We start from the raw sequence: 26,527 nt of genomic DNA, 5'->3' as shown, positions 1-26,527 counted from the left end.
ATAAATGTAATAAAACATGGAGAGACTCTTGAACCTCAGAGTGAGAAACTTTATTGATAAAGGCAAGCAAATACATACAGAAAATATACAGTAGTAGTAAAATGAGATCAGTCTCCATTCACTTTTTTGTATTTATTTGAAATATATACAAAGCCGCTCAAATAGGATTTTAAAAAATCTGACACTGAAAGAGAGCACAAGCACAAATAATCATCAGTATTTATCATGGCAATAACAATAGAAGAACAAAAACACACTTGAAGAACCTTTAAAGTTCAGCGTTTTGCTTTAGACTTCAATACTTCCTGAAAAAGATAAACATATAGAGCCATAAATTAATAATTCTCACAAATATGCATGCAGTATCAGTTTTTGAGAAATGACATCATCAATCATGTACCTGATGTGTGAATATGTGCTTGATCTCATTCAGCTCTTCTGGATCTGATCTCATAAACCACAATGATGACAGTAGCCACGCCCACCAGAGCAGAGACGACCAATCGGATCACAGCTTCAGTAGGACCACAACAGTGGACAGAGTCTGAGGAATAAACACATCAAACTGAGATCAGATCAGTCAATAAACACTAATATCAGCGCTGTTGGTATGGCTGCTGGCCAATTGAACCCCCTGAAAGTCTTTATAATCAACTCAATAACTTAACACTAATATCAGCACTGTGGTACCTGCACATGTGTGACAGAGTGTGTTGATGTCCAGATGTGTGGTCTGGTTGCTGATGGGATTGTTCAGCACACAGCTGTAGGTGTTTTTATCCTGATATTCCACCTCCAGAGGTAGAGAGAGACTGATGCTGAGATCAGACGCACTGATGCTGGACAATACACTGATTCCTTTGTACCAGGAGAGAGTCACATGACTCACATTCACCACTGATGAACACACCAATGAACATGATGATGATGATGATGAAGAACAGTTTGAAGAGTTACTGCTGATGACAGGAACAGGCAGACGAGCTGAGAAAGATTAGAAATATAAGAGTAAATCATAATCTCTGCTGAGGGAGTGTTTGTGATTTTCAGATTTATAAAAAAAATTACACAGAGATACCAGTATCAGAATAATTAATCCAAAGAAAAGCGTTCAGAAGGTTGAAAAGCGAACGTCAAAAATCATGATGTGTCTTAGATTTAACTATTTTAAAATTGAAAAACTCTTTTTTACATTTAGGATATGTATACTTCAAAGTGATGAACAAACAAAGGGAACCAATAATAAACTCACTATAGACAATGAGACTGAAGCTTTTTCTTCTTACACCGTTCTTCAGTGAACTCCAATAAACTCCAGCTTGTTCAGTTCTGGTGTTTGTGATGGTCAGAGATCCAGTTTGATTGTCCAGCTTCAGTCTGTCTCTGAATCTCCCATCAAGAACATCATCATATACAGTGATTCTGTTGGCCGTTACATTGATTTCAGCTATTAAAGTGTTTTCATCTCCAAACCTCCACTGGATCACATCATCATCCTTCATTTCAGTAAGACGGGCTTTTAGAGTGACTGAATCTCCCTCAATCACTGATATTTCAACTGAATAATCAAACACACACAGAACAAAAAGAAACAGGGTTTGTCACAGATAAACAGATTATAATTGTTTATTAAAATAAATATTTAAATTTAAAATTGAAATAAACAATACCTTAAAACAACACAAAAAATGGTGTACAGTATGAATTCATTTAAATGTTGTCATTATAAAACAGGAGTAACCGTTTTTAAACTCACCATTGACAGTGAGACTGAAACTCTTTCTCACACTGTTGATCTGTAGTTTATAACGTCCTTCATGTTCAGCTCTGGTGTTTGTGATGGTCAGAGATCCAGTTTGATTGTCCAGCTTCAGTCTGTCTCTGAATCTCCCATCAAGAACATCATCATATACAGTGATTCTGTCAGCCTGTTTATTGATTTCAGCTATTGAAGTGTTTTTTTTTCCAAACCTCCACTGAATCACATCATCATCCATTTCAGTAAGACCAGAGTTTAGAGAGACTGAATCTCCCTCCATCACTGATATTTGAACTGTAACTCCAAACACTCCTGAAAACAGAGTTTTTCAAATCACTTGATGTTGGTTTGATGAAGCTTCACTAAAATACTTTTATTCATTTAAATGTGAAATTAATAATATTCTACAGCAGCACAAAGACAAATGATTATGAATGAAAAAGAAATAGATTTATAGTCGTTTCTGACTTAGGCTTAATAACCAGGATATTTTTTCCTGTAAATCTAGTTGTTCCTAGTAGTGGCCTCCTCTTACTACAAGAGTCGTCTAGCCAAGGCCCGCCCTTTGCACTAGGTGTAAGAATGCTAGTGGTGTTACAGAGTAGATAGCAGCATAGGTAGCAGGCTATCTTCAAAAAGCCTCCCATGCAGATTTCTCATGGGTGCTGTTAGGCCTTTTCTTTCTAGAAAGTAAGAAGCAGTATGCTCAGGCCGCCGCCATTTAGAGATAAGTATTGTAGCTAGCTTATCCAGCAAGGCCTTAAAACTGGAAAAGGATTTTTTTCCACTGAGCCCCTTGAATAAAATAATTCAAGTCTTAAGGTTGAATGTTGTTGGCCGCTTACTGTGGCCTCCATTTCCTTGGGTTTAGAAGAGTGTGTCTCGTAAAATCGGAAATCTGTCTTGTAAAAAATACAAGATAATAGGCCTCGACCCTGATACATTTTTCAGGATTTGGACGGCAATAAAATCACTGACTAACCCCTGTAAATGTTGAAAAAAACATACGACCCCATGAGAAAGAATTAGCGTCCAAATAGGGCTTAACTGACAGTAGGCCTATGCTTTTACTGGCCTTTGAAAGGGTTCAGCCATCTTTCAGTTAGCACAACTATTCGCTGTATCGCTGCCATAGTTTGAGCAATCATTCACAATCATTCATTTTAAATAGACTCCTAAGCGTTTTCTGCCGTATGGTTTGCCAGCTAATGCACCTTTAGTTAATATAGGCTAATTAAAAAGCTAACAACAATCAGTGTAATTACAATTTTATTCTGTGCATGAAAACACTTGAATTACCCTAAATGAACACTGGGTGCATTAACTTCAGAATTATATTCGTCTAATGTTGTAAAGATGATTTTTTTTTTTTTTTTTTTTTTTTTTTGCAGTGGTGGTGGTGGCCATCTGTTAACAGTGATAAGGTAAAGCTAAGAGTGGTCCCGACCAACCTTCCGAACTCATGACTTACAGATAGGGCTGTGACGGTGTAAGGTTTTTACCAACAGAGCCACATGTGCAAGACCCATCTCGGTCCAGCTTTAGGTTTTATGTGGTTCTACAAGGTTACTACATGGGCTGAAATATGGGCTGTAAGTGGGTTTGTCCACGAGTGCCATGCAGGTTTATGCAGGATTTCAGAATTTATTTATTAATATTCTTCCTAAATGTTAATCTTCTGCCAGCATGTTGTTCTTTCCTAGCTAGTAATGGGCTATATTAGCTTAAAACATCCACCATTATGGTGGATATAACAGGGTAAACAGTTTCTAATGCTTAAAGACCCGGGACACACCAAGCCGGTTGGTGATTTTTTTTGAAAAAAGTCGCTAAATGGGTGAGAAAGTCACTAAATCAAGCAACAAAATCACTAAACTGCAACACTGCCTCATTGGGGTTTTTTGTGGCCGATTGAACATGTTGAATTGAGAAAGGAAAACGGTCTGATTGGTTGTTCAGTTTAGTGATCGAGTCAGTGCATGTAGATGACACATTCAGCTTTCGTTAACGCTAGTTAGAGAGTAACTACTACATTTTATTTATTTGTAATGCTGTCAAAGTAAAATATTGAATGAATTATTTTGTCATAAATACACAAATTTTGATGACAGTTACATTACAGACAATCTAGAGCGATGAAACTTAATAGGTGTGTTTTGTCAGACGGCACCCGGGCTTGACATTAACACACAACAACTAAAGTTAAGTCTCTGTTAAACTGCCTCCTTGTCATACTTACCTTTAACTTATAACATTAGAGAATTAATTAAGTGAAGTCAATATAAGCTGAAAACCTTAATGTCAATCCCTGAATAATTCTTTATTTTACAGTCATGAATGTATGCTTGATTAGAAATGTAGTCTAATAAAACTTCTTGAGCCGGCAAACAAAATACATCAAGCAGAAAACACTGATTTACTCGCAGCCATTAAGTTTGTATATTGCGCATATGATTGCATTCAAGTTCAGTGAAGTTCAATGAACTTTTGAGAATTAGCTATACAATCTTTTCCCAACCCGAAACCAGACCAAACAAAAGACAATGAATGATGAGTGAGAACTTGAAGCATTACTCTGTTGAGGAAACCGTAGGACAACATGAACACAGTGACGAGACTGAACTTCAATGCTGTGAGCGGAGAAACGGCTGCACGCTTTAGAGACTGTAACAGCAAACTCATGCTAGCTCTCGCAGCCCTGGACTGATGAGTGTTTTCTGGACAAAACTGAACTAAAAACACTGTTAGACCTGACAAGTACAGAGCTCTGATAGCGAATACACTGCCTTACCCATCACCCCCAATTTTGGCAAGTGCTGCATACATGAAATGCCCAAAATAAAAAGGTTACTGCTCATAAGTAATTCTGAATAGAAACATAACACACATACATTTAGAAAGCCACCACTTGAGAGTTTATAGTTCAAGACTCAAATTAACCAGACTATTATTAATATTGAGATATATAAGCTCAAACATATTTTGAACTAAAATAATCTGGGATCACCAGTGATCCCTGACAGGTAAGGGGTTAAAGCCACACTATGTAATTTTTCACCACTAGAAGCCGTTTATTCAAAACAAAGTTGTAGCTTGATGACGCCTTGATTTCGTGGAATCGTGGGAGTTGTTGTCTTCATCTCTCCAGCCGGTGGAGAATACAACAGGACTCGGGCAGAAATCATATTCATGGATGACCAGTAATATATTGAAGATTTATTAACGTTACGAAAGCCGTTGGAGCGTAACGAGCCGCTGGAGCGATTGCTAATGAGAGATGAGCGTGACACACACTTTGAGAGCAGTGGAGCTTTTATTATCCCGCAGACACTTCTGCTTCTTCTGGTCATGTGTGTGTGGGGAAACGCAGCGCTGTTTTATTATATTAGATACATCTGAGTGTGATGAAAGTTGTTATAATGCTACTCTGTGCGTTCGCTCAGCGGCTACCTTATATGAGCCGCTTGTTACACAATGCAGTGAGCCAGATCGATATTAGGTATGGTAAAAATGGTACTCGCGGTAAATCAAGAAATGAGATTTAAACAAAAAAACAAAAAATATTACATAGTGTGCCTTTAATACCACTTGATAAAACTCGCTTTTGAGAAAGACTTGAGAAAGGAATGCACAAATGAGCGGAAAGTAAATGTACTGCTGAGGTTCAATTCAGTGAAATGCAGACGCCTCCAGCTCTACTGACTGTAAGTTTTACTATTCTTCATTAAATATGGATATATCTGTATGCACCGCTGTGGTTCTTTTCTGTGTCTGTAGTGGATTTCTTAAATGTTGTTGTGCTCTGTACAGCAATTGTTTCCAGGATTACATGTTGGAGGATTTTCTCGAATAAACAGCGTATATAAATAACTTTGTCACCTGCAGAGTCTGGATTTTTCTGTCGGTTTGCGTTTGCTCACTCTTATAATTTGAATTCCTCCTCTATCAGTACTGGCCTGTAACAGCGAATGTTGATCCTCTCTGATTAAATTAACCAGTCATTTATTACATGGTACCAGAACAGAAACAACTGAAGTCATAAAAACACATTTAAACTCACCATCCAGACGCCAGAAACACAAGCAGAGCAAAACAGGGAGAAACATCTTCATCGGTTTCAGTCCACAAATATGAAAAGACAAACTCTTCAAAACTGGTTCAGTGATAAAATGACAGATGCACTGATGTGAAGCTGCTCTGTAGTAAAGTGAAGTGAAACTCTACAATCACTTAAAATAACTGCCTATTTATTCAGTGTTAATGCATGTGACCATCTAACTATTTATGCTAATTAATTCACACTTTGATCATTCACACTTTGAGCTCCAGAAGGCCTCAACTTCATGTCAATGACATCATTTTCAACTGAAATAAACGGACACATAACGTCAAACATCTTAAAGCAACAGTTTGATCTTGTCATGAGATCCTGTGAGTGTTTGGCTCTGCTCTCTCCTGTAACTCTCTTCAGGACGTTTGTTGTTCATTTCTGATCAAATGTCTCGATTGTTTCTCCTCTCAGACTGATTTCAGAGTTTCTCTAATGGTTTTATGGAGCAGGAACAGATCGCCTGCTATAACTGTGTGTATGAAAGTGTCTTCTGATATCTTCATATGATTAATATTCAACAGCTATGGATAATGACCCTGATGTGATGCTCTAAATGCTCACTTTGTTCAGAGTGAACACGCATTAGTGAGACGCTCACACAAAAACACTGAAACTCTTCAACAATTTCTCACACGGCTCAGACAAGCTGCTAAAGACTGTGACGTCAGAGCTGACAAAGATAATCAGTTACGAGATGCTTTTTTGAGCAAATGTTTGGATATGAGACGGGCAAATAAAGTTTGGGCCAGTGCCCAAATCCAAGAGAGTGTGTCGTCGGCCAGCGATCAAAATCAAAATGAAGTCACATCAGCACTCGCAGGTATCGAAGGAGTGGAGAATATCTCTGATGATATTATTATACTTGCTCCAAACCAAGACACACTTGATCAGAGACTACATGCAGTCTAGCGGAGAAAATACCAGGTTTGTGTAGAAATTCTTTAGTGAGAAAGCAAAAGAGCAAAACCAATCAGACAGACGTAGTCGAGACAGTGACAGAAGATACTGGCCGTTTCTCAATATGCGTTCTTGTCTGTACTTGTGTTCTTGTGGACTTGTGAAACGTCATCAGTCGCTGCCCAAGTACTGTTCCAATTCAAATGGCGCTTTTCCACTGCATGGTACGGTACAGCTCGGTTCGGTACGGCACGCTTTGGCGCTTTTCCATTGCATGGTACGGTACGGCTCGGTTCGGTACGGCTCACTTATGGCGCATTTCCACTGCATGGTACGGTACGGTACGGCTCGCTTCGGCTTGCTTTAAATGGTACCACCTCTGTTGAGGTTCCAAGCGTACCGTACCGATACTAAAATGTGACGTGAAAACACTGAAGATCACTGATTGGTCAGACAGAATCATCTCTAACAGCGTCATTGTATTTACAACACGAGACACTAAACCCGCTAGATTTAAATAGCCAGTAGACAACGGCCAACGCTGTAGCACCTGTTTTAAAAGTATTTGCTTCAAAAATAGAGTATAAATTTCATAAAAAGAAATGGCTGAATCGTGCGGTCAGTGGACGAGGTGCAGACGTTCCTCTCGTTGGTTGCCGAGGAGTGGATGGGGAAACACGGAATAAAAAATTTGCATTTAATATGATGATGTCATGGTAGTAGAGACGGCAACTATAACGATCATTCCCACCCACTTTGAAGCGGTACTAACTGCAGTGGAAAAGCAAACGAGCTAAAGCGAACCGTGCCGTGCCGTACCGAGTCGAGTCGTACCACGCAGTGGAAAAGCGAAGCGAGCCAAACCGTTCCGTGCCGAGTCGAACCGTACCGAGCCGAACCGAGCCGTACCATGCAGTGGAAAAGCGCTATTATAATTTAAAAATATTGCTGTAATTGTGTCACGAAATGTAGTTTTAAGAGTATTTCAGGCGAGAATGTAGTTGTTTAAAGCTCAAATCTTTGGTTTATTTATAAAGATAGCGCCTATATGAAAATTTGATCTGACGTTTTCGGAGTTGTGAGAACCAGGCAATCGGACGCTCGGTGCTCATGTACTATACCCCGCCGAGAACAGCCTTTCCTCGGCTAGTGCTGCTGACGTTTGCCGCTGGCTCGGATGTCTCTAGTCTAGTGGTTTAACATGAGATATAAATCGTCTTGTGTATATCTAATGGGCGATTTATTTATTTATTTATTTTATTTGTCTCATTAATCTATAATTTGTTCCCTGGCAAAACGTTTTAGCTGAGGGCAAAATTAAGTTTCATAGCTTTATTTAGTCATATAAAATATTTTATTATAGCCTACATGTTGCCTACATTCTCTTCACTGTATGTAAATATATAAGAAAATAAAATGACACAACCCTGTCTCTTTTTGCTAAATATTAGTTTTAATGATCAATATTATAATGTTTTTTATATATCATATTTTTTTTTAAATGAAAACAAAAAGAGTCAGGGTTGTGTTTTATATTTCGTGTTGTTATAAATATATGCATTGAAGATAATCAATTGCGTTGCCACATTTGTGTGGCCATTATGTTTAGGATTTTTTTTTAAAAGGCAGAGTGGTGGTTTAAAACATATTTTGTTTTATTTGTAGCCTAGATATACTATACATAAAGAGAACCGGAGTCGCCAGAGCGAGCTGAGTGACGCTATCAAGTACGCCGCTGTTCAATTTGCAGAATTATCGGACTTACGTCCTCCCGTCCTCGGGAGTTCGTTCTCCTGAGTCGAACTTGTCAAGTCCGAACTACCAAGGACTCAAGTCCGAAGTTTGCGTACTTGTACGGTGTACATTTTAGGACATCCTCAGACCTCAGACATAGGAAGACAAGGTATCATGCCTCACACTAAAAGGCTTCAGTCATCGGACAAAACGGCATCGCGCCTCAGACTGAAAAGCTTCAGGTCTCAGGAAAAACAATGTCAGGTGTCAGGTCTTGTACAATTAGGCATAAGACAAAACAGCCTCAGACTAAAAGGCATCAGCCATAAAGGCATCGGGCGAAACGGACTCAGATGGAGTTTGGAGGTTCGCATTGCCCCACCCCATGTTACGTCACATGTACGCGGCTCATAGCTCGAAAGAACGCTTTAACTCCACGAGTTTGCCAACATACAAGCTAGCTAGTTTAAATATGGCATCTAAGTTTTTAAATGTACAAATAAAACTTACGAAATGCATGTTCTCTTCTGTAAACAACGTAATTTGTGTAACATTTCATTAAAGCATATGCTTTAATGAAATGTTTCACTGAAGCCTATACAGAAGAGAACATGCATTTCGCGAGTGCATGTTTTAACATTTAATTAAAGCATATATATATATATATATATATATATATATATATATACACTACCGTTCAAAAGTTTGGGGTTAGTAAGATTTTTAATGTTTTTAAAAGAAGTATCTTCTGCTCACCAAGGCTGCATTTATTTGATTAAAAATACAAACAAAAAAACAGTCATATTGTGAAATATTATTCCAATGTAAATCATCTGTTTTCTATGTGAATATACAGTAAACTGTCATTTATTCCTGTGATCAAAGCTGAATTTTCAGCATTATTACTCCAGTCTTCACATGATCCTTCAGAAATCACTCTGATATGATTATTTGATGCTCAAGAAACATTTATGATTATTATCAGTGTTGAAAATAGCTATTTACATTTTTATTTTTAATGATGCAATGATGAATTGAAAGTTCGAAAGAACAGCATTTATCTGAAATCTAAAGCTTTTGTAACATTAAACACTACCGTTCAAAAGTTTGGGGTCAGGAAGAATTTTAATTTTATTTTTGGGGGAAAGAAATAAAATAAATTAATACTTTTATTCATCAAGGATGAGTTAAACTGATCAAAAGTGACAGTAAAGACATTTATAATGTTAGAAAATATTCTATTTTAAATAAATGCTGTTCTTTTGAACTTTCTATTCATCAAAGAATTTTGAAAAAAAAATTGTACACAACTGTTTTCAACATTGATAATAATAATAAATGTTTCTTGAGCATCAAATCATCATATTAGAGTGATTTCTGAAGGATCATGTGACACTGAAGACTGGAGTAATGATGCTGAACAATCAGCTTTGATCACAGGAATACATTACAGTTTAAAATATATTAAAATAGAAAACAGTCATAAATTGTCATAATATTACACAATATTACTGTTTTTTTATTATTGTTTTTTTTTATCAAATAAATGCAGCCTTGGTGAGCAGAAGATACTTCTTTTAAAAACATTAAAAAATCTTACTGACCCCAAACTTTTGAACGGTAGTGTGTATGTATATGTATATGTATATGTACAGTATATATATATATATATATATATATACTTTAATTAAATGTTACACTAATTATGTTGTATACAGAAGAGAACATGCATTTCGCGAGTGTGTGTATACATATATATATATATATATATATATTTAAATATTACACTAATTGCGTTGTATACATAGGGAACATGCATTTCGCGAGTGCATGTTTTAACATGTAATTAAAGCATATATATATATATATATATATACAGTGGTTAAATTGGGCCGGGGCTCTCCGGGGCTCAGCCCCGGCACATAAGCCTGCTCGTTTGCAGTCAGTTGCCTATAGGAAATTATGTCACATAAAATGTGATGAAAGTGATGCTTTTGAAAACATATTTCTGATTATAAATGAAAGATTTTGAAATGGCATGTCTATTTTGTCTCTAGTCAGGGGGCCAAAACTGATATTAAACTTTGTTGGACACTTTTTGGTACAAGTATACAACCTATCCAGTATTAATATTTAACCCCTCAACATGTGTTCTAGCCAGGTTGTCAGCTTAGAAAATGTTTTTTTGTCCATTTTAACACTATATTCTTAAAAGTGGTAAAAGCGGATTTTTTCCCCAAAGTGCTTCCATTTTCTTCCATGTTACCTATTGTAATTTTGGGCAAATGTGCAATATAATCCAACTTATGTGCAAGCATGATCATTAAAAAATAATAATCAATAAATACCACAAGAGTATCACACCACAAGGGGCACTGTTGTGTCAGCACAGCTGTGATTTGGCAGCAGATTGAGGCAGCAGATCCAGAGAAGATGATCACAGCAGGCGTCAACAGTACAGTCTGAACAAAACTTTATAAAGGAGTGAATCACACAATCACACAATCACACAACAGATTAACTTGATCTATTTGTCTACACAAACATTTACCTCAAGATTCTACCATTCTACCATCAAATGTTGCCAGAAACAGGTAAGCTAAACTGTTTTCCAACTAGCTATATACTTACCAGACATACACTCACCTAAAGGATTATTAGAAACACCATACTAATACTGTGTTTGACCCCCTTTCGCCTTCAGAACTGCCTTAATTCTACGTGGCATTGATTCAACAAGGTGCTGAAAGCATTCTTTAGAAATGTTGGCCCATATTGATAGGATAGCATCTTGCAGTTGATGGAGATTTGTGGGATGCACATCCAGGGCACGAAGCTCCCATTCCACCACATCCCAAATATGCTCTATTGGGTTGAGATCTGGTGACTGTGGGGGCCATTTTAGTACAGTGAACTCATTGTCATGTTCAAGAAACCAATTTGAAATGATTCGAGCTTTGTGACATGGTGCATTATCCTGCTGGAAGTAGCCATCAGAGGATGGGTACATGGTGGTCATAAAGGGATGGACATGGTCAGAAACAATGCTCAGGTAGGCCATGGCATTTAAACAATGCCCAATTGGCACTAAGGGGCCTAAAGTGTGCCAAGAAAAACATCCCCCACACCATTACACCACTACCAGGCTGCAGGCTGCACAGTGGTAACAAGGCATGATGGATCCATGTTCTCATTCTGTTTACGCCAAATTCTGACTCTACCATCTGAATGTCTCAACAGAAATCGAGACTCATCAGACCAGGCAACATTTTTCCAGTCTTCAACTGTCCAATTTTGGTGAGCTTGTGCAAATTGTAGCCTCTATTTCCTATTTGTATTGGAGATGAGTGGTACCCGGTGGGGACTTCTGCTGTTGTAGCCCATCCGCCTCAAGGTTGTGTGTGTTGTGGCTTCAAAAATGCTTTGCTGCATACCTCGGTTGTAACGAGTTGTTATTTCAGTCAAAGTTGCTCTTCTATCAGCTTGAATCAGTCGGCCCATTCTCCTCTGACCTCTAGCATCAACAAGGCATTTTCGCCCACAGGACTGCCGCATACTGGATGTTTTTCCCTTTTCACACCATTCTTTTTAAACCCTAGAAATGGTTGTGCGTGAAAATCCCAGTAACTGAGCAGATTGTGAAATACTCAGACCGGCCCGTCTGGCACCAACAACCATACCACACTCAAAATTGCTTTAAATCACCTTTCTTTCCCATTCTGACATTCAGTTTGGAGTTCAGGAGATTGTCTTGACCAGGACCACACCCCTAAATGCATTGAAGCAACTGCCATGTGATTGGTTGATTAGATAATTGCATTAATGAGAAATTGAACAGGTGTTCCTAATAATCCTTTAGGTGAATGTATAGCTAGGCTAATTTACTTTCATAATTACTAGCTTACTTACTAATAGGTAAATTAAGTTTTGTGCAGATGTGTAATGGAAATATTATGGTTTTAATTGATTTGCTGCACAGCAGCCTTTTTTACAGTCTGCTATAGCTAAAAGTGTTACTAAGTTTGTTAAATAGCAAAGCCCTCAGCTTATGTCAGAGGACATTGTAGTGATCCACTCAGAAACCAATCAGACTAGTGCAGTGAAAAATTTATTTTCCTTCAGATGAGATAACATGGATCCAGAGGGAGCTGTAAGCCTAGCGTCCAAAGAAAAACAAATAGGAAGAGATGTTGATTGGGGAAAATGTTTCATTTGTCAAGACAAATATGGAAAATACAGCCAAGATAAAGCGCTTTGATTGAAGTGATTTTTCAGGAAATGGTGTCTTTGTGCTCTTTCTGGAGATTATTGTAGTATAATATTGTGCAATATGTTTGCAATATAATAGGCACACACCATTATTTGCATTGCGCTTAGCTTGACCTTGCTTATTCAATCCATTCAGTCTCAAAGGGATGAGACTGACAACCTGAGAGCCAACCTCTGCCAACCTGAGAGCCACTGCTTTGATGGGGAAAAACATACATTTGCCATACGACCATTACATAGTTATTACTACTAACTAGTTACTAACCCCTAACCCTAAAGAAGTAAAAGAGCAGTTTTGTTTGGATGGAATTAATAACTATAGTGATATGTGAATTAAATATAATTTGTGTTACAACCTGGTACACTAATTAAGTCAAATAGCACCATAGACCATCATCTACAGTTCTAAATTTCCGCCTTGACATTAAAGTATTATAACTTGTGCAGCATTGCACTGTCTCTCCCTACAAGCTTTAAACTTGGCTTGACTCATTCCCATAGATATGGGTACTGATTGATAGAGGTTTTGGGATACTAGGTTATGTTTCCAAGCTGATATTCACTTTGAAAACTGGTTCTCTTTAGGCGGAGATTGTTTTTTTCATGTTCTAGTTCTGTTGTCTCTTACACTGTACAATAAATGTTCATTTTGACACTTCAGCAGACATCCCATGAGTGTTGGCTTTCATTTGATACCATTTTTTATGAAAATGGTCCTTGTGGTTGTGGAGATATTCAACATTTACTGTTGGCATGTCGTGTTGAGCAGGAAACCAAAAAATTGGCCTGAAATTGCTTGTACAAGTCACAAAAAAAAAAAAAATTCAGCTTGACAACCACCCTAATATCTTACCTATGGGTGTCTTCTAACTAAAAAAATAGGGTGACAGCTTGTACTAAAACATGTCTGCAAAAGTCTTAACCAGGGTGGGAATTATACCGCGGCCACGCGGCCATGGCCGCCGTTGCCCTACACTTTGGCCTTCATGCCCCGTGAAAAAAAAATCATCATACGGCCACAGTGGCCTGTGTGCCCTGGCCCTGTCCAAGTTCCACCCAAGTAGTCTCTGAACTTCAATTAGTTTGTGGATTCGCGCAGGTGCAGTGTCATAATCACATCGATGATCTCACGCATCAAAACAGCAATGCAAGAAGCATGTGATGTCAGCACCAACAGGTGAACGACACTCTGTTGTCGAAACTGGGGCATAGATGTATACACTAGATTTCGCCTTGGCTACGGCATTCGTTCATGAACTGCCGTAGCCAAGGCGAAATCTATATGTCTATCTATGCACCAGTCTGCGCACACGTCACACAGCAGGAAGCGCGGGCGCCCTCAGATCACTTGGACGTCGCTGTGTTACAAGAGGTAAAAACGATATAAATACTGTTCGTTTTCTCACACAAACCGCTCGTTTCGTGTCTTAGGCCATCGATGTGTACTTACGATGGGGAATTGTTTAATTTGGACGATGGGGAATTGTTTTAATTTGGACTCTGTGGATGGCTGCTCTTTGAGACCGTGACCATACACCTGCATTATATGATTGACAGACAAGAACGGTTTGACCTAAAAATATCAAATTCTATTTGCTAGTAGATAAGTGCCCTTTTCAGAAAAGGGCCCTATGCAAGGTTCCAGAGGTAACGGTAACGGCGTCGGCGCACTGAAGCGTTTTTTTTTTTTTTTTAATAGTTCAGTTACTATAAGATTTAATGTTATTACCTTGACAAACTATAACTTACATCATTAAAAAGATATAAGACTCACGTTTCAGTATTTGACCACTATTGTATTCTGAGAAATTTATATTGACAGTTATGTCTTAATTTGTGTCAGGAGTTATGAAATGCAAAAATGAGTCGATACCTTTAATATGAATTATGAGCGTCAGACGCTCCCATTCATAAAAAACTCCTGTGCAGTCGTCATGAAAGCGATTCACAAAACAACGTCCCTCACGGCTTTTAGCTCAAAAGTGTGCAGATTTGGAGAAATATTGATATATTCTCAGTTTACATCAGATTTCTATTGACAGGAATAATATTTTATTGAATTTATAGCCAAATGCGTCGATGTAATCATTATGAGCGCTGTATACTGATGTGCTGTGTTTTCAATTCATACCAGCAGCCTGAGGGCGCTCTACTGAACATTATAGTCCATATTTGAAACACATGAAGAAGAGCGTTCGACAATGCAGGAAATTATTAATTTATTGGCATTTGTGTTGTTTCTGAATGCTTTTATTGGCATTTGTGTTGTTTCTGAATGCTTTTATTGGCATTTGTGTTGTTTCTATTGTTGTGTGAGGGTGCATACCTTCTGGATGTAATGGTGCTCTCTCTCTCATTAAAAAAACGTTTGTTTTTTTATTAAAAAAGTCATAATCCATGTCTTATTCCAAATTAGGATGTTATGGTATCAATCTGAATGGGAAAACCATCGAATTGTACGATGGCCTTTGTGCCCTGTCATATGGCCTTGGTGCCCCTAAAAAAAAAGAAAAGGTGGAGGCCAAATGGCCTTGCCCCTAAAATTACATAATTCCCACCCTGGTCTTAACTGAAGCCCTTTTCAGAATTGGTCAACCGAGTACTCGGCGGAGCTGAGATGAGAACAACCGGAACACGGCCGTACTCTTGTTCAGCTGCTTAATCTCTTTGTCAGTCGACCATGATCGCGCACCGCTTGCGCATGCCATGCGCATCTAGGTAGGCTACTACTCAGAACTCCGACATGGATAAATGTACGCAGCAATAATGAATGTTCCTGGGAGATCCGTAGTTGCGCGGGATGTGGAAGCGCGCAAAAGTTCCAGAACCTTCTACTGCCTTAAAAAAAATAATAAACGAGCTGCTGGCCGCCGCTGCAGCAACAGATCAGTTTTGTCAAGTTCAGCACAACGTTGGTTGTACAAAAAGTGCCCTGGCCTTGAATGACAAGGTAAGGAAAAAATGTTTGGCACATTGTATGGGTCACTATATCATAACAAGGTAATACAATGTGTAATCAAGCATTTTATATTTTAAATGAGGGAAATAGGCTACACATGCCGGGGACCTGACACAAAAAATCTTTAACTTTTAGGTGGCAAAATATTTTTTTGTAATTCTGTGAATTACACTGCAAACCAAAGTAATACTACTACCCACCGGATGAAGAAGGGTTGGCTCTCCACAGAACATAACATAGGCTATTCATTTTATTTAATTTTTCATGTTCGCATTTATGAGGAAAAAACAATGTTACGGATTGGACCGCTCTGAAAGTGGCACTAAAGACTGTTTAAAACTTTCACTGAGACCTCAAACAGAAAGCACAAAGCCTTTCTTTAAAATTAATTTCGTTTTGTATTAATTGTATCTTAATTTTAATCAATGTTTCATCAACCAATTGCCTGGATTTAATAAATAAGACGTAAATATAGTATATAGACAATAGATAATCACGACACGGACGCGCCGGCGAGTGAACTGGACTCTCGTCTCATAAATGAACCGAAACTCAGCGTATAAGGGAGCCTACTTGCCTGACAGACCTGATAAATATATCTATAGAAAGCTTGGAAGGTCTTCTTTTAAACAGAACAATTCAAAACGAAAGAAAACAGACCGCTGCTTGTGTAGCCTAATCCGTATGAAATGTGCATTTCTCTCTGGCGAGTTCACTACTGCGAAGATTGCGAGGATAGCATCGTCAACTTCATCTATGCAGGGCACTGACACAGAAAACACTTGTTTATTAATAAACAATTAAAATGTCTCCTTGCTATATTTTACATATTCATAATCATTACTTTTGATGGTTCTTTGTGACAGCTTTTAGGTGCTTTATTGGCAGCGCCACCCTTACATGAATGCGTCACCACCGCATCAGCACCGAAAACAGGAAATTTTTTTCAATCCCTGTTTTGGCAGGGGGAAAACTGATCAGAAAATGTAACGAAACATTGTAGAAATGTAGTGGAGTAGAAAGTATAATAATTGCTGCAAAATGTAACGAAGTAAAAGTCAAAAGTATGCACTATTGATTCTACTTAAGTAAAGCCTACAGAAACTAAGTATTTGTACTTCGTTACATTCCACCACTGCTGATTAACAGTAATGTAAATGCTAAATGTCCTAATACCTGTTGATACTACAACAATGCAAATATGCTCTTAACCTTGCAGTTTTTCACATATCATGTAAGACTCAATTTCTCCATTTCTTTGCACAAAACTCTCCAGAAAATGCCATTTAATAGTTTATTTTTCACAAAAAAAATCCCGGAGCCTGCAGCTACAGTCCCGCATAGATATCATATAAAGGCTAGATGTCTCGTCCGCGCTGCTGGCCAATGGAGGTCGGCGTCCGCACACGGCGGCCATCTTACCACAGGGTGCTCGCTCACTCGTAACATGGTGCATGTACTTTTAAATAACCATAACTTGCTCAATTTTCTACCGATTTTCAAACGGTTTGGTTTGTTATAAACGTCAGAGATGTAGCTATGACACTGCACACATATGAATAATTATAACAATGGACTTCCATATGAAAGAATTATAGCCACGTTAATGACGTTTGTAAGAAACCAAACCGTTTGTAAATCCGTCAAGATTTCAGCGAGATAAGAGGATTTATGTGCGTGCTGATCACTCACCTTAATTCACAGAGCCCTGTGGTAAGATGGCCGCCGGTAATGCCGGAAGTGACTCCGCCTTAAGACATCTAGCCTTTATATGATATCTATGCAGTCCCGCACCCAGTGTCCCGCATTCTCAGACCCCTCGTTTTTCGAGACAGCGCCTCCTGCTGTTCAGAATATCGTATAACACCCTTATCCAAATGCCATTGAAAACAATAGGATGCAATATTACGGTCTCGTTTTATTTAAAGTTATCCAAATAAATATTGGCGTTCCCTGCTTAATGCATGTGCCAAAAAAACTCATTGTGTTCTCTGACTAACAAATTACCCAGTAGTAGCCTATTTTTGAGGGTGTAATTGAAAGAATATTACTGATGGAAGGGATACAGTTACTATGGAAGCTTGTTTCCGCCACTGAATAATAAATAACAATAATATCGCAATTCTGAAAAATAAAGTCGCAATTGCAGATTGAACTATCTTCTGAAAAATATTATGTGATATTATATTGCTACAATGTTTTTTTTTAATTCAAATTCCAATTTTTCTTTCAGTTCAACCTATACCATGCTAACATTACAAAACCTGTTTTTTGATATTTTGAATGTGAAGCAAAACTCAAATAAGAATAGACAAAACACCAATAATAAACAATTCTGTACTTTATTTAACGATCACCTAAACATCATCTTGCTGTAAACAAGACAAAGCAAAGAAAAAAGGAAAGAATTGTGTTAGTGACTTTACTTTTCGTCTTCAATTGCATTAAAAAAACTCTTCATTTATAAGTCGCTTTGAATAAAAGCGTCTGCTAAATGAATAAATGTAAAATGTAATGTAAGTGCATAAGGTAAAATAATTTCTGGTAGGCGAATGTTCCTTCTTTTTTCATTCTTTTTGCAATCGCTCTGTCAAATTCCTCGACTTCACTAAAATAAAAGATAAATGCCATTGTCAAAAATATTATGTAATAATAAATAATATTTTTTTTTGCAAATGCAAATTACAAGCATAGGGTGATAAGTAGGGCCACGGAGGAAATGGCTGGCAACAACTTCATATCAGTTAAATTAATATTGATTTATTTTAATACTTACGTTTTATAAGAACTAATTTAAGTAGCCTACTTTTTTTTTGTACTGATACATCTTCTGATGCACCAGGGCACATCATCAGTGATGTATCCTGAGGTCATCGGGTGTTTCGGGTCTCTCAAACATCAGACACCCTCACTCAGGCGACCCAGCTGAGGTTGATCAAGCCTCAGCTTGTGCCCTGGCAGCTCAACCACGGTTCCGCTCTCTTAATCCAGAGCCACCTAGAGGCTTTCTCCGCTGCCTCTGTGCTGTTACAGATGGCTCTTCTCCTCCTTTCGCCTGTGATGCCGAGTGCAGTATATGCCCTGCAGAGGGACTGTCCAGCAAAGCCTCTGCACCCTACCTCTACAGGCAAGCACCTTGCCTTCCAGCCTTGCCTTACATAAATTATATAAAGTAAAATAATTACTCCGGCATTAATTAATTCAATTTATAGTTTTAGGAAAAAAGGTCCGGTAATTAAAAAAAGGTCAAACGGTAAATCTGATTAAATAATTAATGATGACATTCTTTGATATTAACACACTTAATGTATTTAATTGGTCTACTTTAATGTCAACTAATTTTAATCAGATTTTTACAATGGCTTGTCTACAAAAAGTCCAAGGTTAAAGGCTAACGTTAGCTATCAAAATATTTTCGGGGAAAAAAGGCGAAAAAACACACATTAACGGCTCAAATTTTGTTACAAACTATCTTTACAAATATTAAATGGACTATTCATATGTTGGTGTATCGATGAGCTATAAAGTAGTTTGATTAAAAAAGAAATCGAATGATGATTCGCTAAATAAAATTGACGATAGCCTACTCACGTTTCGGCTTAAGTTATTCACATGTTTATCCGATCCAATTTAATAGGAGGCGCTGTTTTGAAAAACGAGGGGTCTGAGAATGCGGGACTCTGGGTGCGGGACTGTAGCTGCAGGCTCCGAGGCTGTTTCGCCCCCGATGCCTTTATGACTGATGCCGTTTCGTCCGATGCCTTTTAGTCTGAAACTGTTTTGTCCGATGCCTTTTAGTCTGAGTCCGTTTTGTCTGAGGCTGTTTTGTCTGATGCAAATTGTACGAGACCTGACACCTGACATTGTTTTTCCTGAGACCTGAAGCTTTTCAGTCTGAGGCGCGATGCCGTTTTGTCCGATGACTGAAGCCTTTTAGTCTGAGGCATGATGCCTTGTCTTCCTATGTCTGCGGTCTGACCTTCTAGTCCTGTGTGAATCTACATGTCGGAGTTTAGAAAGTGTTTAAACAGCGTAATGAAATGTATTTTTACCAGTATATTTATGTCCGCAATTAAGCTAAATATCATGCTATCAAAGCATTACTCCGACCAAAATTGTGTTTTTTTATCCATTTAAAAAGTATAAAAGAGAAAATTACAGCGTTACAGACATGAACCGGTGTGGTGAATAATCCGGTCACTTTGGTGTGATGAGTCCGGGTTTAGGACCCAAACAATCCGATTGGTTCAAAGCACGTTTTATAGGTAATTGCTTTAGTGCCTGATTACACATCATACAAAATCATTTTATTATAGAAGACGTTTGTACTACGTTATAACGAGTCATTAATGTATTTTAAATTATACGTTTCATATACTAGTATTTAACCGAAGCTATAGATTGTGAAATTAAACATTTCTCGTTGTTAGTGTGTTTTTTAGTTAGCTTAGATCATCGGATAACGTTAGCTGTATGCTATGCTATTATCTAAGCTAACTCAAAAACACAAATGTTTAATTTCACAATCTATAGCTTCGGTTAAATACTAGTATATGAAACGTATAATTTAAAATACATTAAATACATTAATGACTCGTTATAACGTAGTACAAACGTCTTCTATAATAAAATGATTTTGTATGATTTTTAACCAGGCACTAAAGTGATTACCCATAGGCTAAAACGTGCTTTGAACCAATTGGATTGCTTGGGTCCTAAGCCCAGACTCATCACACCAAAGTGACCGGATTATTCACCACACCGGATTGTATCGTTGTAGGAGAAAGGAAAGTGTTGTTTTATGATTACAGCAAAATCCCACAGACCTGACGCTGATGTCGTTCGTCGTAGCGTGCGATATGAAACATAACTTTTCACACATAAACCTGAGAGTTAGCGCTCGCATCACGAAGGAATAAAAGGCTTGTCATCATTCAGTGTCATTATCTATCCAAATTAGTGAATTACTGACATTGCTGTTCCCTTGCACTAGTCCTGTTTGATTATTTAGTCCCAGATTAGACCTAGTGGTGCATTCCATGTTTAGTCCTGGTTTGGAAAAGTCTTCCAGGTTTTGTCCTTGTCTGGAACTGTCTAAATTCTAGTGTAGTCATCAACCTGGCACTTTATAGATGCATTGTTTCAAGGACTAGTTGCAATCCAGATCTTCAAAGCCTGATTCATTTAATCGTTTTTTTTTTTGGTCTGTATAACAAATGTGACGTCTCACATCTGCTCTAGAAGCTACTTGGGTGCTTACAGAGGCTCACTCTCAGTTAGTACTTTTTTACAGGACAAAGAATTATAATAACTTTATAGCTAAATAAGAAGCCAGGTGCCAACTCCTGTGGCTCCCAAGATGATGTTTTTTTTAATTATTATCATTATTTATTTTTTTACAAAAGTTAAAATTTTATCTGAGTTAGAAAACCCCCTACTTATAATATGGACAATGTTACTATTTCTATCTAATTTTGGGAGGCTCAGCCTGCATCTAAACGGAGAAATTGCCTTGCGATCAAGCAAAACTTGCGTACCCCCGCTATAAACATTCGCCACCCCAGAAATTATCCCTGACCCTGCTTGCCACCCCGTGATTTTTTTTCTAGATCCACCCCTGCCCTATCCCTATCCCTACCCATAACTTTCCCTAAAATCAGAGGGAAATGGCAGGTGAATAACACTGATGTTGAAGCACTGGGTCTAAGCCTAAACTTGACATAAACTGTAAACTTGTTCCTCAAATCTGATTGGTTGATTAGAAAGTTGTTCCAGGATCATGTGGTACTTGGTGAAATCACTTTCATTTGTCTCCATCTGAATGATTTTTGAAGGCAGCATAGATGTATCCTTCTCTGCCTTTAATCAGTGTTGGGCAAGTTACTTTTAAAAAGTAATTAGTTACAGTTACTAGTTACTTCTTCCAAAAAGTAACTAAATTAGTTACTCAGTTACAAATTTTAAAAGTAACTAGTTACTTAAGAAAGTAACTATTGCGTTACTTTCAAGTAAAATTAAATTTTAAATGCTCAAATGTGACCCCACCTCTACCCCTCTTTAACGGAACTTAAAATACATGTTCAATTATTTATGATAAATCTGAATATTATAATGAAATAGACACTTAATACAATACATTATTAACAGAAACATGAAACATTGTACACACATCAAAAAAAAAAATGTTGCTGCGGGACAAAGTGAGACTAGCCTCCAATCAAATGTCATGTAGGCCTATGTAGATATTATGTTTATATAGTGGATCAATGCAAATAACACAATAGATGTTTTGGAACTTTTGGTAGGCTATTTATTGCCCCTCAACAGGCCACAACAGGGCAAAATTAAATTAAGCTTGTTAAGCAATATACCAAAAAGAAATAACAAATATATACACTCTTTGTAGTGCAAATAAAACAAACAAAAAAGTCTATACTTCCATTTAGAGAAGGCTACTTTTGGATTATTTGGGCTCGTCGCCATACCTGTCTCTCGTTGACTGACTGGCTTGTGTTGTTCCTTGTGTGTCCTGTCCTGTCCGACTATGCGTTATGATGGGTCGTTCGCAATTCATGAGCGTTAGTGATGATGGGTCGTTCGCGAATGAGCGTTAGTGATGATGGATCGACTTTTATAGGAATTAAATAATTATGTAATAAAAATTTAAATATTATAGTCAACGTCATTTAAAGAGCCGTTTGTGAGCCAAAAGAGCCGGCTCTTTTCAGTGAGCTGAGTCAAAAGAGCCGAATGCCCATCACTTCTATGCGTGCTTTCGAACACCCGCCCAACTCTACCTCTGATTAGCTTACAATGAAATTTTACTCTACCTCAGCCAATCGTCAGCATTTATGCGCTTGTCTCGTGCTCTGCCCACTAACCAAGGAAGAGCAGTAAAAAAAAGTATTTGCCTCTCGCTCAGAGATCTATAGTTGGTCTGATGAAAAAAAAAAAAACGGCTTCATCAGTTATAGTAACGCGCCGCATTTTTTGCCAGTAACGGTAACAGCGTTATTAAGATGAGAAGAGTAATCAATTAGATTACTCGTTACTGGAAAAAGTAATGCCGTTAGTAACGGCGTTATTTATAACGCCGTTATTCCCATCACTGCCTTTAATATCCCACAATCCTGTGCTTTCCATTCTGTGACAGTTGAGCTAGAAAAATAAAGATGGCGTCTGAAAGTTGCGGCTGGTGGTTGTGTGTAAATGTACATCTTTGATCAACGATTTCCTCTTATGATTTCATTTCTTGCGAGAAATTACTGTTGTAGTCATTAAATATTTTTTTAGTTTTCAGTAAAGCTCGCTCTATTCTGTTGTAGATCATTCAACTGTTACGCTGCCTCAGAAGAGTGTCTGAAATCAGTTTTGAGACTTACCTTCGTACGCAAACGCTACCAGCTCGCCCCCATCTTCACACAGATCTTCAACAGATCACTAGAGCTGTATGAAGTTTCTTCCTGCTTCAAACGCTCCACCATCATCCCGTCCCAAAGAAACCCAAAATCACTGGACTGAATGACTACTGACCTGTTGCCTTAACATCTGTGGTCATGAAGTCATTTGAAAGACTGGTGCTGGCCCACCTGGAGGACCTCACTGGACCCTTGCTGGACAGTTTGCTTATCGAGCAAACAGGTCTGTGGATGATGCAGTCAACTTGGGACTGCATTATATCCTACAACATCTGGACAAACCAGGGACTTATGTGAGGATCCTGTATGTGGACTTCAGCTCGGCCTTCAACACCATCATACCAAACATCCTCCTGTCCAAATGAACCCAGCTCCCTGTGCCCGCCTCCATCTGTCAGTGGATCACCAGCTTCCTGACTGACAGGCAAAATCCTCATCCAGCTCCTGTATAATCAGCACTGGCGCCCCCCAGGGGTGATGTGGACTGTTCACAGCGCCATCTAGTGGCTTTCTTGAGTAACAGACACAATCACTGGATCTCATTACAGAGACTGAGTAAATAACTCCTGATAACATGTGAGTTCAGGGTGAGCCACTAGATGGAGGTGTTGCTCCTCAGACGAGACCACAGAGACAAATCACACTAGAGATTTAAAGACTTTATCGTTCCCTGTTGGAGGAAACGGATATCGGTGAGACCCGAGTATTTTGGAGAGAACTCAGTTATTAGAAAAGCTGTGATTCCTGTTAACTTTGAAGAAGTTGATGTTATACTAAAAAGTTTTTCATTTGATGGTGATAAAAATCTTTTGTTTAAATTTGATTTCATTATTATGTTTTCCCGTTTCTATATTCATAAAGTCAGATGGAATGAAAAAATGGCAAATTCTGAACAATTTAAAATTGATATTAAAATATATTTAGAAACAATATCCAAATGTAAAAACTTAAAAGCAAGAAAAACTACAGTTTGTTTAATAGGTCCAAATTCTTTGTAAAATGCCTTTTTTCTCTCTTTCTTTCTTCCTTTTCCCCCCTTGTTTACCCCTGACATGTATGGTTATATGTACTCCTGTTCCTGTATGTAAATTGTTTTGTTGTTATTAAAATGCATAAATGTAAAAACAAGTATCGTGAGATCCTTGACGTAATAATGAACAAGAAAAATATATGTGATGCTGCATGTGATCTGTAACATGAACTTTTTATATAAATAAATTACACGGTATTGTATATTTTTCTTGCAGTAAATCTGCAACTAGAAAAATGTAACAGATTTAGTTTTATGAGTTAATACAATTTTAAAACCTTTTTTTTAAATAATATTTTAGCTGTATTTGTTGTTTATACCGGAATATACTGCAAAAACGAATTGGTAATAAAAAAAAATACTAATAATGTTTTTACAGATAGGTTATAAGAAGCACCTGTTAAAAAAGTATGAATAAAGCTGTATACGGTACACTGCTGAAATATTTAACATATGCAAAAAGTTTGCATTCTTCTAAATAAATCATGAGAGACTCTTGAACCTCAGAGTGAGAAACTTTATTGATAAAGGCAAGAAAATACATATGACAAATATACAGCCGTAGTAAAGAGAAATAAAAAATAAAGTGACACTGTTAAAATCTGACACTGAAAGAGAGCACAAACTCAAATAATCATCAGTATTAATTATGAAAAAAAACACTAGAAGAACAAAAACACACTTGAAGAAACTTTAGATTTCAATACTTCCTGAAAAAGATGAACATAAAACGCCATAAATAAATAAATCTCACAGATAATTATACATGCAAAATCAGTTTGTGAGAAATGACATCAATCATGTACCTGATGTGTGAATATGTGCTTGATCTCGTTCAGCTCTTCTGGATCTGATCTCATAAACCACAATAATGACAGTAGCCACGCCCACCAGAGCAGAGAGGACCAATCGGATCACAGCTTCAGTAGCACCACAACAGTGGACAGAGTCTGAGGAATAAACACATCAAACTGAGATCAGATCAGTCAATAAACACTAATATCAGCGCTGACATCAACTAATATTTCTGAATACACAGAAATATGATCAAATCTAATCAACAATCTTATATTCGGTTCCAGTTTTTATACGGTCTGTCATCTCAAACTGTAAAGATTCAACAATTCAATATTTAAATAGTAAATAAGAATATTTGAAGGAGAAGAAAAATGATCTTTACTCACCATAGACAGAAACTCTGAATGATTTTGATGAGAATCTTCCTCCTGTAAACATCAGTAGTTTATAATCTCCATCATGTTCAGTTGTGATGTTTGTGATGATCAGAGATCCAGTTTGATTGTCCAGCTTCAGTCTGTCTCTGAATCTCCCATCAAGAACATCATCATATGCAGTGATTCTGTCGGACCTTTTATAGATTTCAGCTATTAAAGTGTTTTCGTCTCCAAACCTCCACTGAATCAGATCATAATCCTTTATTTCAGTAAGATTAGAGTTTAGAGAGACTGAATCTCCCTCCTTCACTGACACTGACTTCACTTCATCTGTCAAACACACAGAGAACAAACAGAAACAGGGTTTGCAAAGATTAATATTTTTAAATCACTTTATAATGGTTTACTAAATTTGAACAGTTTAAAATTTACATTAAAAATAAAAATAACAAAAACAAAATTGAGCTTTGAGTTGATTTCATGTTTCTTTCTTGTGAATAGTTAGGGTGTGTGTGTGTGTGTGTGTGTGTGTGTGTGTGTGTGTGTATGGTTCCATGACGTGACAAGCCGTTTGCTACCATATAAGAAACTACTTTAAGTTTTTTTTTTTGTGATCAATTTTTTATTGTTTTTTTCCATTTAGGGAAACAAAAATAAAACAAACAAGCAAATGAACAAACAGATGTGTCAAGCATCATTTTAACAGTAATAGCAAGATTAACAGAGAAATTGACATGGTAGTGTAGCATAACAAATTAATAATAAATACGTAGCAATGACAAAACTACCAAGCATATGAAATCAAATAGCCAGAGTATATGCAGGAAATACCACATATACACCCAACCCCCCACCCCCCCACCCCCCCAACCCCCCCAACCCCCCCATGTTTTCAGGTTTGGCCAAGTGCAAGTTTGCAGCCCAACGTTCCATAATGGTGATATCCATGTAATCTAGCAGCCATTTGTTTAAAGATAATAAATGAGGGGGTTTCCATCTACATGCTATCAGCCTTTTAGCCGCAGTAAGACCAGTCAAAAAAAGGCGTTTGGATTTAGCAGGTAGGTTCAAACCCGAAGAATCATTCAATAATAAGAGGGTAGGCGAGTAAGGAATCTCCTGAGACAATAATGTGGACAATTCACTACAAACATTTTTCCAGAAAGCCACAACAC

General features: G+C 37.6%; 1 protein-coding gene across 1 annotated transcript in view; it reads right to left on the bottom strand.

The window, feature by feature from the left end:
- Nucleotides 1–421: 421 nt before the first annotated feature.
- The window catches only part of LOC311294922 (uncharacterized protein), a 35,514-nt gene continuing 9,408 nt past the window's right edge, over nt 422–26,527 (bottom strand). Inside the window, exons 3-4 of the mRNA XM_084416016.1 lie at nt 25,362–25,682; nt 422–544 (exon numbers count right to left, since the gene is read on the bottom strand). Of these exons, the coding sequence (XP_084272142.1) occupies nt 426–544; nt 25,362–25,682 (440 nt within the window). The 3' untranslated portion in view covers nt 422–425. The remainder of the gene's footprint in view (nt 545–25,361; nt 25,683–26,527) is intronic.

The sequence above is a fragment of the Rutilus rutilus genome, assembly GCF_951802725.1.
Source record: "Rutilus rutilus genome assembly, chromosome: 8".
NCBI classification, from domain to species: Eukaryota; Metazoa; Chordata; class Actinopteri; order Cypriniformes; family Leuciscidae; genus Rutilus; species Rutilus rutilus.
Note: the sequence above shows the minus strand (reverse complement) of the source record. Positions and strands in the feature narration are given on the sequence as shown.